The 15,053-nt window shown below is 49.5% G+C and overlaps 1 protein-coding gene across 1 annotated transcript; it reads right to left on the bottom strand.

Moving 5' to 3' along the window:
- Positions 1 to 9,870: 9,870 nt before the first annotated feature.
- LOC146752567 (uncharacterized) lies at positions 9,871 to 14,009 on the bottom strand. Its single transcript, XM_085531743.1, has 5 exons — positions 12,681 to 14,009; positions 12,146 to 12,333; positions 11,770 to 11,860; positions 11,376 to 11,441; positions 9,871 to 11,284 (listed from the first exon to the last, which is right to left on the bottom strand). Exons 2-5 carry the CDS (start codon positions 12,197 to 12,199, stop codon positions 10,113 to 10,115), a joined length of 1,383 nt encoding a protein of 460 aa, XP_085387869.1. The 5' UTR covers positions 12,200 to 12,333; positions 12,681 to 14,009; the 3' UTR covers positions 9,871 to 10,112.
- Between the last annotated feature and the right edge of the window lie 1,044 nt (positions 14,010 to 15,053).

Raw genomic sequence — 15,053 nt, 5'->3', positions numbered from 1 at the left:
ACACAACAGACAGCCTGTGCACGTGGAAAAGCAAAGAGATGTCTATCCCATAGGATTATGGGGGATTATAGGATTCACATAGGATTACTGTTAACCCTACAAAAAGATTTCTTTCCCTATTCACATAGGATTTCTGTTAACCCTACAAAAAGATTGCTTTCCCTATTCAGGGAAGGGAAGGGAAGGGAAGGGAAGGGAAGGGAAGGGAAGGGAAGGGAAGGGAAGGGAAGGGAAGGGAAGGGAAGGGAAGGGAAGGGAAGGGAAGGGAAGGGAAGGGAAGGGAAGGGAAGGGAAGGGAAGGGAAGGGAAGGGAAGGGAAGGGAAGGGAAGGGAAGGGAAGGGAAGGGAAGGGAAGGGAAGGGAAGGGAAGGGAAGGGAAGGGAAGGGAAGGGAAGGGAAGGGAAGGGAAGGGAAGGGAAGGGAAGGGAAGGGAAGGAAGGAAGGGAAGGAAAGGAAAGGAAAGGAAAGGAAAGGAAAGGAAAGGAAAGGAAAGGAAAGGAAAGGAAAGGAAAGGAAAGGAAAGGAAAGGAAAGGAAAGGAAAGGAAAGGAAAGGAAAGGAAAGGAAAGGAAAGGAAAGGAAAGGAAAGGAAAGGAAAGGAAAGGAAAGGAAAGGAAAGGAAAGGAAAGGAAAGGAAAGGAAAGGAAAGGAAAGGAAAGGAAAGGAAAGGAAAGGAAAGGAAAAAGGATAAAGGGGCATAATAAAAAGAAGGAAATCAGATAAGCTGGAAAACTTACCTCTTCTGTATTTGCAAGTCTGATGTTTTTTGTGGAAGAGACGTATGATTTTATCTCCTCGATACCTGCATTTCCCAGCAGGGATGTGTTAGGGCACAGACGTTAGAAGAAATGCTGAATGTAAAGCTTCCAGCACTTGCTCCCTATAACCCATCCAATTCTGTCTAGCTATTCCCTGCCTATGGGAGAACTGCTCTGCCTGGATAATGGATGCACAGAGGGGGGTGTTCACAGCCCCACAGCAGAGCAGCTCTGAGAAGAAAACCATTTAAATACCTCTCTTCAACCCTCTCCAAGGAAATCTCTCACCTGAATGGCTCCTGGGGCCAGAGGAGGGAGGAGTGAATAGAAGAGGCAAAGGAGATGTGAATTCCATCCTGACTGAGAAGTTTGAGTAAATATACTTTAAAGACCAAGTCATCACTCAGCGCTATAGTTTTCCAAAGGGTGGAGGGGCATTAGATACAAAGAATTAGATCCAAAGCATTCACTTTCTAGCCAGATTTCTAGGAATTAAACAGCACTTCTAGAGATGTCTGTTGGTAAGGAGAGAGATGCTGCAGAACAAATGGATGTGATCTCTCAAGATCAGGTTAACCAATCAACTCTAACTCATCACTGCTCTGAATACGTATCCTGTAGTCTGTGCTCTGAATAGTGTCTACTGAAACTCAGAGTCCTGGCCAGGTTAATGGCAGCTCACAGACCCACTGTTGTTGGTAACAACCCTCCAGTTGTTGGGAATGCTCTCCAAATCTCCACTGCAACCCCACCACTGTGGATATGGTTATAGTTGAGTACAAAGGCAATTGGAGATGTGTCTTTCTTAATCACTGCAGTCCATTTCACATTGTAACACTCAGGTGCATTGCCATGTTCTGTTTTGTTCTTGCTGTATTGTTTCACTTATCATCTCATTGCTTTAAACTCAAGCAAAGATAAACTTGCTGCCTTAACTCGGTGCCTGGGAGCTTCGTGCTGACCCCATCTGTTGGTAAAACACGGTGGTTCGTGCTTAGGGGGGCTGTGATGAAGCTTGGGGGGGGGGAGGTCTGTGCATGGTTGGGAGATGAATGAGGTTGTGTGAAGCAATGAGGATGAAACTGGATGGGAGAGTCCGGGGGTCAAGAGATCAATGGGAGTTAAGGAAATCAATGGGAGTGTTAAGGAAAGTTGGGTAGGGACGATGGGCCCCTGGGGGATGGGTGCTGTGCAGAGAGAGGTTGTGAAATCGGCATTAGGACTGACTATTTCTCAGCCCCAAATGGCAGTAAGGAGGCATTGCTGCAAGGTCTGGAAATGGAGCAGTGCCAGGATGCAGATGGGAAGTGAAGCGTCAGCGCAGGAGGCTGTAACAAGGAGAAAGAGCAACGTGGTGGGATAGTGATACGGGAGGTGTCATGGCAAAGGGACTAATGCAAAGGAGAGGGGTTACAGAGCAAAAAGGGGAGCACTCCCCCATCTCTGAACATCTCAGATTGCAGGGAATGTTCCACAAGGGGAGTATCTCCAACCAGACATGTTTCTCCAGCCCTTCAATGGGGTCTGAGAGGTGCATCCAGGCTTCAGCCCTTCTGGTTGCTCTGCTGAATTGCTCTGTGCTCCCAAAGCTGATGGGGTCCTTTCACCAAGTCCTCAATCAGGGCTGTGACCCAACAGTTCCCATACACCAGTGTCACCCTGGCCTACAAAAAGGGCAAGAAGGATGTGGGAAACTACAGGGCAGTCAGCCTCGCTTCTGTCCCTAGAAAAGTGATGGAACAGCTTGTTTTGGATGCCATCTCCATGCACTTGAAGGTCATCAGGAATAGTCAGCATGGATTCACCAAGGGCGAATTGAGCTCAATCAACCTGGATGCCTTCTAGGATGGCATCACAGTGGATGAGCAGCGTGCCCTGGTGGCCAAGAAGGCCAAAGAGATCCAGGGGTGCATTAAAAAGAATGGGGCCAGCAGGGCAAGGGAGGTGATCTGTACCCTTACTCTGCCCTGGTCAGGACTCACCTAGAGCATCATATCCAGTTCTGGGCTCCCAGGATAAAACAGACAGGGATCTCCCAGAAAGAATCCAATGGAGGGCCAATGATAAAGGACCTGGAGCATCTCTTCTATGAGAAAAAGGGACTGTTCAGCCCTAAAAAGAAGGCTGAGAGGGGATCTCATTGGTGTCTAAAATGATCTCCAAAGGTCCCTTCCAGCCCCTGCAATTCTGTGATTCCTTGGCTTCATGTTGGGATGCTCCTGTTGTTTTGTTCCCCTTTAAATGGTCTCTTGTCCCACTGAGTGACCTTCAACATTGGATGTCCCTCAGTGCTGCCCCTTGTTACCCTGGAGGCAAGCTGATCCTTGGGGACACTGGAGTATCCTGTGTCTCTTGTCCCTTGGTGACACCAGGGTGGGTCCCCGGGGACATGACAGGGGATCCTTGTTCCCCTGGAGACACCACAGCTGGTCCTTGGGGACATCAGAGTGGATCCTTGGGGCACAGTTGTGTCCCTTGTCCCCTTTAGGAACACCAGGGGATCCTTGGGAACATGGAGGTGTCACTTGTCCTCATAGGGACATCAGAGCTGATTCTTGGGGACACTGGGGTATCCTGTGTCCTTTGTCTCTTGGTGACACCAGGGTGGGTCCATGGGGAAGTGGAAGTGAGCTCCTTGTCCCACTGGAGACACCACAGCTGGTCCTTGGGGGCATCAGAGTGGATCCTTGGGGACATGGAGGTGTCACTTGTCCTCATAGGGACACCAGAGCTGATCCTTGGGGACACTGCGGTACCCTGTGTCCCTTGTCCCTTGGTGACACCAGGGTGGGTTCCTTGTCCCCCTGGAGACACCACAGCTGGTCCTTGGGGGCATCAGAGTTGTGTCCTGTCACGGTTTAAACGAAAATCTACCTGCATCTGTGACAGGGGGGGGGGCTGCGGATCCCACAGGGCTGCTAGGCCAAAAGGAAGAGTTAATTAGGAAAAGAAAAAAGCGGCAATGATCTAAGGAGGCACACTTATTTACTAAATACTATATTGAAATACAGGATAACACAATATAATATAATATAATTGAAATTAAGCTAACAAATCAAGCAAAATAGGAGAGAGAATGAGTCCCAAAACCGAGAGGCCTACTGTAAACTCTAGGCGAAACAGCTAAGGCTCCCACATGCTCTCCTGAATGCCAGAACTCGAAAGATGTCAGTCCAGCCTGGGAGAGTTTCCAGGTCCCATGACTTATCTCTGACTGTGTTGTTCTCTGGGATATGCAGACTTCTTCTGTAAGTTGCACATTCAGTAAAATTATTCATGCTTTATATGATGTTATGATGTGGAATACTGATAGAAAAATTACAAAATTATTAAACCATGACATTCCACCCCTTATTCTACATCATTACATTATGCTTTATACACACACACACACTCAAATGTATAGTTGTGAGTAATCAGCAACCTTATTTTCTTAACAGTTTATATCTAGTCCACGCAAATCCCTAAGCTGAGAACAAAACTTCATAACCTAACTCACTATTATTTATTAATTTTGAGAAAAATGGCAAAACTGCCAGAAAAAGGAAAACATGACAGCGGTGGAGGGGAAAGGCAGCGCTAGTAGGGCGTCCCCCACATCAAGGTGCACTCATCCTTTCCCAGCCGCCACAGCAGATTCCTTTTGAATTATACTTCTTTCCATGTGTGCTCTACACATGCATGGCCAGTGCATGATATAGAGCCCAGATGAAAAACTTGCTTAGAGAAAGCCTAGTTAAGGTATACAGAAAAAGTGTTTCCTTAACATTAATCCACTCTATCTTAAGTCCTCTACCTAATTGGACATCCATCAAATATCTCTGAGGCTCTACTTATATATATAAGAAATTATTGGCTGCACTCCCCCAACATCAAATTCCCTTGTGGTACACATTGGACATTCCCATTTTTGTCCATCACCCACCAAGTGCACCCATGTCCCTGGGCAAAAACAGTACCCCGGAGAGGTTTGCCCTTTCCAGACGCTGGAAGGACCCAAACTGCTTTTCCCAATACGCCCTTTATGTGTACTACAGGAACCTTATCTCCCTCTACGGTACGTAGGGAGCTGGATTGATTAGAACCATTACGATTACTAGATCCTCGAGTGTTGGCCAACCAGGTGGCTTCTGCTAAATGGTTCTCCCAGTTTTTAGATGTTCCACCACCCATTGCTTTCAACATAGTTTTCAACAACCCATTGAATCGTTCAATCTTACCAGAAGCTGGTGCATGATAGGGAATATGATAAATCCACTCAATGCCATGATTTTTGGCCCAAGTGATTACAAGAGAATTTTTGAAATGAGTCCCATTATAAGATTCAATTCTTTCTGGAGTGCCATGCCGCCACAGGATTTGCTTCTCCAACCCTAATATGGTGTTTTGGGCGGTAGCATGGGGTACTGAGTATGTTTCGAGCCACCCAGTGGTTGCCTCCACCATGGTGAGTACGTAACACTTACCATTGTGAGATCGTGGCAAGGTGATATAATCAATCTGCCATGCCTCTCCATATTTATACTTTTGCCATTGCCCTTCCCCCCAAAAAGGTTTCATCCTCTTGGCTTGTTTACTTATGACGCATGTTTCACAGTCATAAATAACCTGAGCAATAGCTTCCATAGTTAAGTCTACCCTTCGGTCTCTGACCCACTTATATGTTGCATTCCTTTCTTGTTGACCTGAAGTCTCATGGGCCCACCGAGCTAGGAATAATTCACCCTTGTTCTGCCAGTCCAAGTCTATTTGAGCTACCTCAATTTTGGCAGCTCAATCAACCTGATGGTTATTTTTATGTTCTTCAGTAGCCTTACTTTTAGGCACATGAGCATCTACATGGTGCACCTTTACAACAATGTTCCTTATTCAAGCAGCAATGTCTTTCCATAGTTCAGCAGCCCAAATAGGTTTACCCCTTCATTGCCAGTTGTCATCTTCCCACTGCTGCAACCATCCCCATAAGGCATTTGCCACCATCAATGAATCAGTATAAAGATGAAGCATTGGCCACCTCTCCCGTTCAGCTACATCTAAAGCCAGCTGAACAACCTTTACCTCTGCGAATTGGCTTGATTCTCCTTTACCTTCAGTGGCCTCTGCAACTTGTTGTGTGGGGCTCCATACAGCAGCTTTCTATCTGCAATGTTTCCCTACAATACGACACAATCCGTCTGTGAATAGGGCAAATTTCTTTTCATTTTCTGGTAGCTCATTGTATGGTGGTGCCTCTTTAGCACGTGATACCTCTTCTGTAGGTGATGTTTCAATTTTTTTACCCTCAAGCCAGTCCATGATCACTTCTAGGATTCCAGGACGGCTGAGTTTTCCCATTCGAGCTCGTTGTGTAATTAATGAAGTGGCATCAGTAGCATGATGGGTGGAAGGAACCTGTCCTTTAAACATCCGGTTTATTTCTGGCAAGCGAGGTGCTAGAAGAAGCTGAACCTCTGTCCCAACTACTTCAGAAGCAGCCTGAACCCCCTCATACACGGCTAAGATCTCCTTCTCAGTTGGAGTGTAGTGCTCCTCAGACCCTTTATATGCTTGACTCCAAAATGCCAGCGGTCAGCCTCGGGTCTCTCCTGAGGCTCTTTGCCACAAAATCCAAGTGGGACCTTTCTCTCCAGCAGCAGTGTAGAGGATGTTCTTCTCATCCTGTCCCGTCCGTACTGGCCCCAAGGCCACGGCACGGGCTATTTCTTGTTTTATCTGCTCAAAAGCCTGCTGCTGCTCAGGCCCCCATGAGAAATTGTTCTTCTTCTGTGTCACCTGATAGATGGGGCTCACTATGTGGCTGTAGTTTGGGACATGCATTCTCCAAAAGCCCACTACTCCCAGAAAAGATTGGGTCTCTGTCTTGTTGGTGGGCGGAGACATAGCAGTGATTTTGTCAGTCACATCTGCTGGGATGTGACGACGTCTATCCTGCCACTTTATACCTAAGAACTGAATTTCTTGGGCAGGCCCCTTCACTTTGCTGCGCTTAATGGCAAAACCAGCTTGCAAAAGAATTTGGATTATCTGTTTTCCTTTCTTGAAAACCTCTGCTGCTGTATGGCCCCACACGACAATATCATCAATATACTGCAAGTGTTCGGGAGCATTACCCTGTTACAAAACAGCTTGGATCAACCCATGGCAAATGGTTGGGCTGTGCTTCCACCCTTGGGGAAAACGGTTCCAGGTATACTGAACTCCTCTCCAGGTAAAAGCAAACATTTTGCAGCCACTGGGATCATAGTATCATAGTCTCGTGCGAGTTGGAAGGGACCTGAGAGATCATCGAGTCCAACCCCCGGGATCTGAGCCCCCTGTGTAGCAGAGCGGCACATCTACCACTTGCACCACAGGAGATTCGAACCCGGGCCTCCGGTGTTACAACGTGGCATTCCTACCACTGCGCCACCGGGGCACACACACCGGGCACACTAGGGATGGAAAAGAAGGCATTAGCAATGTCAATGGTGGCATACCACCTAGCTTCTTTTGACTCCAGTTCATACTGGAGTTCTAGCATGTCTGGCACAGCAGCACTCAATGGAGGTGTGACTTCATTCAGGCCGCGGTAATCCACTGTCAGCCTCCATTCTCCACGGGCTTTACACACTGGCCATATGGGGCTGTTAAAAGGCGAGTGAGTTTTGCTAATCAATCTGTGATTCTCTAACTGGCAAATTAGCTTGTGAATGGGAAGCAATGTGTCCCTATTGGTGCAGTTCTGCTGTCGGTGCACCACTTTGGTGGCAATTGGTACCTCTTGGTCTTTTACCTGGAGCAACCCCACAATAGAAGGATCATCTGACAGATCAGGTAAAGCTGACAGCTGCTTAACACCGTTTGTGTTAACAGCAGCTATCCCAAAGGCCCATCAATACCCCTTGGGCTCCTTAAAATATCCCATCCTAAGGTAATCGATACCCAAAATACATGGAGCCTCTGGACCAGTCACAATAGGGTGTCTCTGCCAGTTTTTACCCGTGAGGCTTATTTCGGCCTCCAAAATAGTCAATTCTTGGGAACCCCCAGTCACTCCATGGATATATATTGGTTGTGTCCCTTGGTGACTTGAGGTCATTAGGGTGCATTGTGCACCAGTGTCCATCAAGGCTTTATATTTCTGTGGTTGAGATGTGCCAGGCCATCTAATCCACACAGCCCAGTATACTCTATTGTCCCTTTCCCCGCCCTGGCAGGGGGCAGGGCCCCTCTATTGGTTACCTTGGTGGCTTGCAGCAACTGGAACTTTCCCCCTTTTGGAAGAGTTCACCTTGGTGGATGTTTTGCATTGTAATTCTTTTACTCGTGCCTGAAGTGCAGAAATGGGTGAATTACACCACTTCTTCATATCCTCCCCATGATTACACAGGAAATACAACAAAACAAAATGCATGGTCTTATTGTTCTCATTTGCTTGAATACGAGGACTTCCCTTTTTTATGGTTGAGATTTTCGATGATATGGATCAGGAGGAACTCATGTTGTTTAACTTTCTCAATAGGCGATCGTGGGAATCCTGGTCTCCATCATCTGGTACCACCGTGGATTCATCTACATCAGGCAAGTTAGCCAATTTATCAATAATATCACTTTGTGTTCCCTCCACTTTGTCTAACCTTTCAATTATCTTGACAATGGCTGAAGTATAAAGATTAACTTCTGTAGCGCTTATAAATAATTCAAGCTCATGAAGTCTACCAATCAGTTCATTCACAAGGTTTCCCCTTTCCTCTTTGTCATATACTAATGCAAGTACACTGGCATGTTTTTCTGGAGCAGCCCTTGTAAAGTCACGCCACATTTGTCATGGAACACGGACTGTCTCAGGATCATGTAATTGGTTTGGGTCATTACAGATGAAGTGGGGGCTGTATAGCATTTCCACCAGAGCATTTTCTCTCAAAAATTGGATACCTTTCTCTATATGAGTCCATTTCTTTTTCTCAGGCTCCAAGTCCCGTTTAAAAAGGAATCTATCTATTTCCGCTATCAACATCTGCTTTCAGAGGGTGTAGGACTGATCTTGGCATGTGCCAATACCTCTGTCTACACGTGAGACCCTGGAAATGCCACCCAGTTCGCAAGCTTAATTGCCATCGAGCCCCTTAGGGACACCAAGGGATCCTTGGGGACATCAGAGTGGATCCTTGGGGAAATGAAGATGTGTCCCTTATTAGGGTTAGGGTTGGGGTTAGGGTTATGGTTATGGTTAGGATTAGGGTTAGGGTTAGGGTTAGGGTAGGGTTAGGGTTAGGGTTAGGGTTAGGGTTAGGGTTAGGGTTAGGGTTAGGGTTAGGGTTAGGGTTAGGGTTAGGGTTAGGGTTAGGGTTAGGGTTAGGGTTAGGGTTAGGGTTAGGGTTAGGGTTAGGGTTAGGGTTAGGGTTAGGGTTAGGGTTAGGCTTGGTTAGGGTTAGGGATAGGGATAGGGTTAGGGTTAGGGGGGATGTTCACTGTGTACTGCAAGGGCATTTGATGCTAGGGCAGTGCAGTCGGTAACTCTGTGTATATGTAACTCTGTGTATATATTTGTATAGAGACCAGTGTGCATATTCTGTTTTGCTTATAGTTTATTTGCATGTAGATGTTTATATTAAGTATGATGTTGTGATGTAGAATAGCAAGAGCAAATATTACTAAGCCATGACAGTCTTTATCCCTTGCCTCAAACACTTCCATCTATATGGTATTGCTCCTAACAAGGCAAGGGGTTTTCGAAGAGTCCTCACTCTTTCACCTTGTTCCTTTGCTTTTCTTCAAGGAGGTGGCATGCAGGAATGACACAAATGCGTCTCAATGACCCAAATGAGACTCAGCAGCTGTTTTGCAGCCGCCAGTGGAGCTCTGACTGTTCTGGGCACCCCATGCCCAGATCTGATGGTGGGGGACTCCTTGGGCACGCTGGACTCAGCCAGAAAATGCTGCTCTGGGTGTCCAGGCTTGGCTGAGTGAGGACAAAACTGCCTGGCCCCAAACAAGGCAGCGAAGCCACAATGCCATGTGAGCTATCTTTATGGCTGTCTGTACACTGCACAGCAGGCCCGGCTGCTCCTGCCTCTCCCCTCCATGGGAGCTGGGGGGCTGTGACATGGCACAAATGACTGCAGGCAGAAGGATATGGCAAAGGGAACACAAAGCATTTAATGACAAATCATAGAAAACAATGAGTAACAGAAACAACGCTATTCCTAAAACTGCTATCCCACAACAATTGAGTGCCCAGACAGTGTCCCATCCCACTGCAATGATGGCTTTGGAGGATGGCTCTTTTCTGGAGGGGAGGGATGGGGCTGCTGCTGGTGCCCGTGGAATGCTGCTGCTGCTGCCTGGTGCTGCGGGGCCGGCGAGGAGCTCAGGGTTACAGGTAGCCGTACATGTCAGCTATGGCCATGTCTACCTCCCGCTGCACCAGGAACTGCACGGGGCCGATCTTCATCTGCTGGGCCGCCCGCTGCCGCTCCTCCTGAGCCAGCCTCTTCATGCTCTCCTGCTCGAGCCGCTGCTCGGCTGTGATGGGCAGCGACTCTTCCAGCACTCTGGGTATCGCACGGCCACCCACCCGGGGCCCCACGCAGGGCACAAAGTCCACGGGGCGCTGTGGCCGAGGCTGCTGCTGATGCAGCTGTGGCAGTGGGTCCCTCTGCAGGAATGAGCTCCTCCGTGGTGATGGGCGCAGGCAGCTCTGCACTGTCTTCTTGGCTGCATCCTCCTTTCGCGCCGTGCTGCCTGGAGGTGCCGGCACTGCCTTGTCTGGGCCTGTGTCTTGGAGCTGGAGGGCAGCAGGGCCGGCACTGGGTGTGGGTTGGGGCTGCACAGAGGGTGGCTGGCGCACCGGCCCCACCGCAGTCACTCTCTGCCCCAGCGGGTGCACGGCCTGGATGGATTCACACAGGTGCACGTGCAGCTCGCTGGCAGTGCCCTTTTGCCCGCTGCTGCTGCCTCCTGTGCTGGTCCCAGGCAGCTTCACTCGAGGAGGGCGTTTACAGCCTTTTCTTTCTTTCCTTTCCTTGCACGGCAGCAGCTTCCTTTTCTTGGTTGGAGCGCTGCTGGTGGGCTGCTCCTTCTGGGAACTCTCCCCTTTCTCGGGGGTGCCAGCAGGCGCAGGGTGTTTGGCCCGCTTGGTGCTGCCCCTCTTTTTCTTATCTGCCACGCAGCAGATAGTAGAACCTGGTGACGGTGGCAAGGGAGCATGAAGCACCTGGGGCTGCCTTGGCTGCACCTCCTTGATGGGCTGTGTGGGTTGGGCTGAGGGAGGTGTGGTGACAGCCAGTGTGGTTGGCAGCGGACTGAGCTGGGCACTCGCTGGTGGCACGACAGACTGCAACTGTGACAACCCACACTGCAGCTCAGACAGGAACCCAGGGGATGGTGGAAGCCCCCAGAAGGGGTCGCTGGGGATCCTGCTGGCAGCCTGTGCCTCCATGCTGAGCTCTGTGCTTTCCCAGGGGTTGTCAGGGAGCTCAGTGATGAAATGTCCTGGGGCAGGGCTGCTGGGCTTCTTGTGGGGGAACTCAGCAGCTCTTGCCACATCTGAAAATGCAGGATGATCACCATTTGGGGGACTTCTCACACACACTCTGTGCAAACGCACACCTGTGGGTTCTGCAGCTCCCAAACTCACCATTGATCCAAGAGAGCAAACCCGGATTGCCCGTGATGTCCTCCAGCACATCCGAGCTTGTCACCACTGCTGGGAAAAGCAAGAAAATGACAAAGGCTCAATGCCAGCTCTCCCATATCATGTTCAACCTGTACCAAGAGATCTCTGGTGGACGTTGGGTTCCCATTACAGATCAGGACGGCAAAGGTAACTGTCAAGCCCAGGGATTAAGACCCCAAGAACACACTGTGAGAACAGTCCCAGGGGGATTCGAACCCGGGCCCTCGTGTTGCAAAGCGGCATTCCTACCACTGCGCCACCGGGGCACACAGGACATCCCCTGCAGCACTGCCCCCGCCCAGAAGTAACAGTCAAATCCCTCCACACTTCATGACAGAGGGCTGAGGACACTCACTTTTGCCTGGCAGTAAGGACAGGCCGTCCCTATCACGTCCCTCTGGGCTCTGAAAGGCGACGCTGGATCTCTGGCAGCCTGCTGGCTGCTTCTGAAGAGAGAAAGGAAGAAACATTGGAGGGAACGTGCAGCCACAGTTTGCAGAGAGGTTCTAGATGGTGCCAGAGATGGGATATCAGAGTGCTGAGACATTATTTATCACTAAGGGAAAACAGCCTGAGCCACGTTCCTGCCATTAGCCCAGGCTGTCAGCAGTGAGCACAGAACCCCACCGCTTATTGAGGGCACAAAGGACCAGTAGGGCTCCTCCCACTCCGTCCCTTCCCTTAAAAGTGAGACAAAGGAAGAAGAACCAAACAAAGAAACCCAGCCATACCTTTCCACTCACAGAGCAGAAATAGAAATAGCAGTCATCTCCTGGCTGAGACATGGCTGGTGAAATCTCAGAGGAAGCTGAAGCTCCCGGGGATCTCTCCACAGGAATGTGCCCCGCTCTTGGAAAGAGCTGGCTTCACTCTTCCTAAGACTGCCTCGAACCCCAAAAATCTCCTTTTGGACAGGAACCTTGCAGAAAGTTGTGACAAGTGAAAAACTGTCAGGAAGAAGCATTTTCCCAGCTTTCTTCTGCACCCAGCCATCTGTGGGGCAGTGAGGCACAAGTTGCTCTCGGGGAAGGCCTCGCTCTCCTTCCTTTGTCATGTCTGACATGAAGCTGGGGTCCCGGCAGCAGTTTTCCAGGGGAGGAATGACATTTCATCATCCTCACCGTAACACGGGATGGAATCTCAACAAGAACCCATTTCTGCAAACAGCCGTGCTGAGGGGCACCGCTGGAGCTGGGAACTCCTCCCCAGCACAGCTTTTCTGCTGAGACACCTCCCGGCAGCCACCCAGCACCAAACCCAGCTCACCTGCTGGGCCTGCTCAGCCCAAGCTGTGACCAGATCACGCACACGCCACACTGCTGCTTCAGACGGGCTCTCACAGGGTGATCAGCTCCAAGGAGGGCCCAGAGCTCAGTCTGCGTGCAGACACCAGAGCACCAGCTCTGCTCACCAGCTGTGGCACAAACGCTCCCACCCGGCAACGGTTGTGACCTCAGCGAGTGTCTGCATCACTGCTGTCCCTGCTAGGCTCTTGTACCAGCTGCGTAAGGAAGCTATCTTCCATACAATCTAGAAACCTCTTGGACTGCTTCCTCTGATCTTTCTTATATTATATATATATATATATATGTGCACCAGCATATATCAGGGAAGTTGAAGTCTCCCAAGCAAATGAGTGCTGGCTATCGTGTGACTATAGTGAGATGCTCATAGAACGCCTCACCCATCGATTCATCCTGATAAGGTGGTCTATAACAGACCTTCAGCAAGATGTCACCCCTACAGGCCTTCCCCCTGATCCTTACCCACATGCACTCGTCTTTATCATTCTGAAACCCAAGCTCTATAACATCAAAACTCTAATATAAAGGGCCACACCACCACCCTTTCTTCCTCATCTATCCCTTCTGAAGAGCTTGTAACCATCCATCACAGCACACTAGTCATGGCAGTGGTACCACCATGGATCAGTAATAGCAACTAGGTCATGGTTTGCCAGATGCACAGTTGCTTCCAGCTCCTCCTGCTTGTTAGCCAAGCTGTATGCATTGGTGTAGACGCACTTCAGCTGCGGCATCTGCCTCACTCCCAGCTCAAGCAGCATTCCCCTAGGCTCATCCCTGGTGAGCCCTGTTTTGTCCCCTCCCCCATCATAGCTAGTTTAAAGCTCTTTCGATAAGCCCTGCTGTCTTCTGTGCAAGGATTCGTTTCCCCATTTGAGATAGTTGGATTCCATTCATGGATAACAGGCCAGTGGCCAAGTAAACTGCCCTGTGATCAAAGAACCCAAAGTTTCTGGCTCAACACCAGCCTCTGATCCAATTATTCATTGCTTGTGCTTTCCAAGACTGCTCCACGTCCCTCACCGGCCCTGAAGGTATAGAACAAACAGTCACTTGAGCTCCCACTCTTTGAACTAAATGGCCTAAACTCCTCAAATCTCTTTTCATAGTTTGTAGGCTTCTCTAAGGAATTTCATCACTGCTCACCTGAACTATGAATAGTGCAAAATAATCAGTGGACCTAAGCAGCTTTGGGAGTTTCCTCGTTATGTCCCTGACCCGATGCCAGGAAGGCAGCAGACTTCCTGATGGCCCAGGTCCAGTCTGCATATGGGACCCTCTATTTCTCTGAGAAGGGAGATGTTGCATATTGGGTAGGTGGTACCTGCGTGCACCAGGGGTGGAGTCAGGGAGGTCATGGGTATCTGATAGGGGTGGTCACATGTACTAGTATATAGGGTTTGTGGCACGGCATTAAACTTGTACTTTCGGTGTTACACACTGTGTGAGTCCCCTCTGTTCCCCATGCGCGGAGGCACGGAGAGATCTGATGGTGGGGGACTCCTTGGGCAGGCTGGACTCAGCATGAGATGCTGCTGCCGCCATCTCTTCTTGTTCCCTTCCAGATTTATTCCTGCCATGCCCAGCTGTGAGCAGGGCAGTGAGCAGGGGGTCGGGGCTGTGCAGGCTTCATGGGGCAGCCCGGGCACTAGCTCCTGTATACCTTGTGCAGACCCCATACCATGAAGCCATTAGAATTCCTCCTGCAAGCAGCATGCTGAGTCCCTTAGCTCCTTCCTTTCACTTGACCTGAACTATAGGTTCTGCTGGTTGTGAGCTCAATCACTGTCCTCCCCATGTCTGCTATTAAACCTTGGCTCTATAAAACCAAGAAATTAATCTCTGGTGCCCAACTTTTCGCAGCCCAGCGTGCTCTACAGCAGCTATGCACAACCTCTGATCCCCAACTGCACGGCCTCATCCATAAACAAAGGTACCTTGTGGAGTCTGGTGAACCCAGCTGATCCCTCACTAATATCTCCTGGAGCAAGCAGAGCACAAAGCCTTTCAGCTTGGAAGTTTTGCATTCTCTTACTCTTGGATTAAGAAATAAAACAAATTAAACAAGACCCTCACATCCCTACGGTCTTCATTTTCTACTGCACACCCATTGCAATGGGTGAAAAGCATTGCTTTTGCCAGTTACCAGACAGAGTGTTAGTGGGTGAGACAATGCCATGCATCCCTCTGCACTGCAGACCCAGCGTGGCACTGGGGCAGCACAGTGAGGAACAAAGCCACTGTGCATTTGTTAATCTGTCATTCACACTGACAGCTGTGGGTACAGGCTGAGAGCCACGGGCAGGGGACAGCCACCAAACCACAGCCAGCAGCA

This window comes from Coturnix japonica, unplaced genomic scaffold (assembly GCF_054131305.1).
Source record: "Coturnix japonica strain WE unplaced genomic scaffold, WE-NBRP24 Scf044, whole genome shotgun sequence".
NCBI classification, from domain to species: Eukaryota; Metazoa; Chordata; class Aves; order Galliformes; family Phasianidae; genus Coturnix; species Coturnix japonica.
This window is presented reverse-complemented; position numbering and strand designations above follow the sequence as displayed.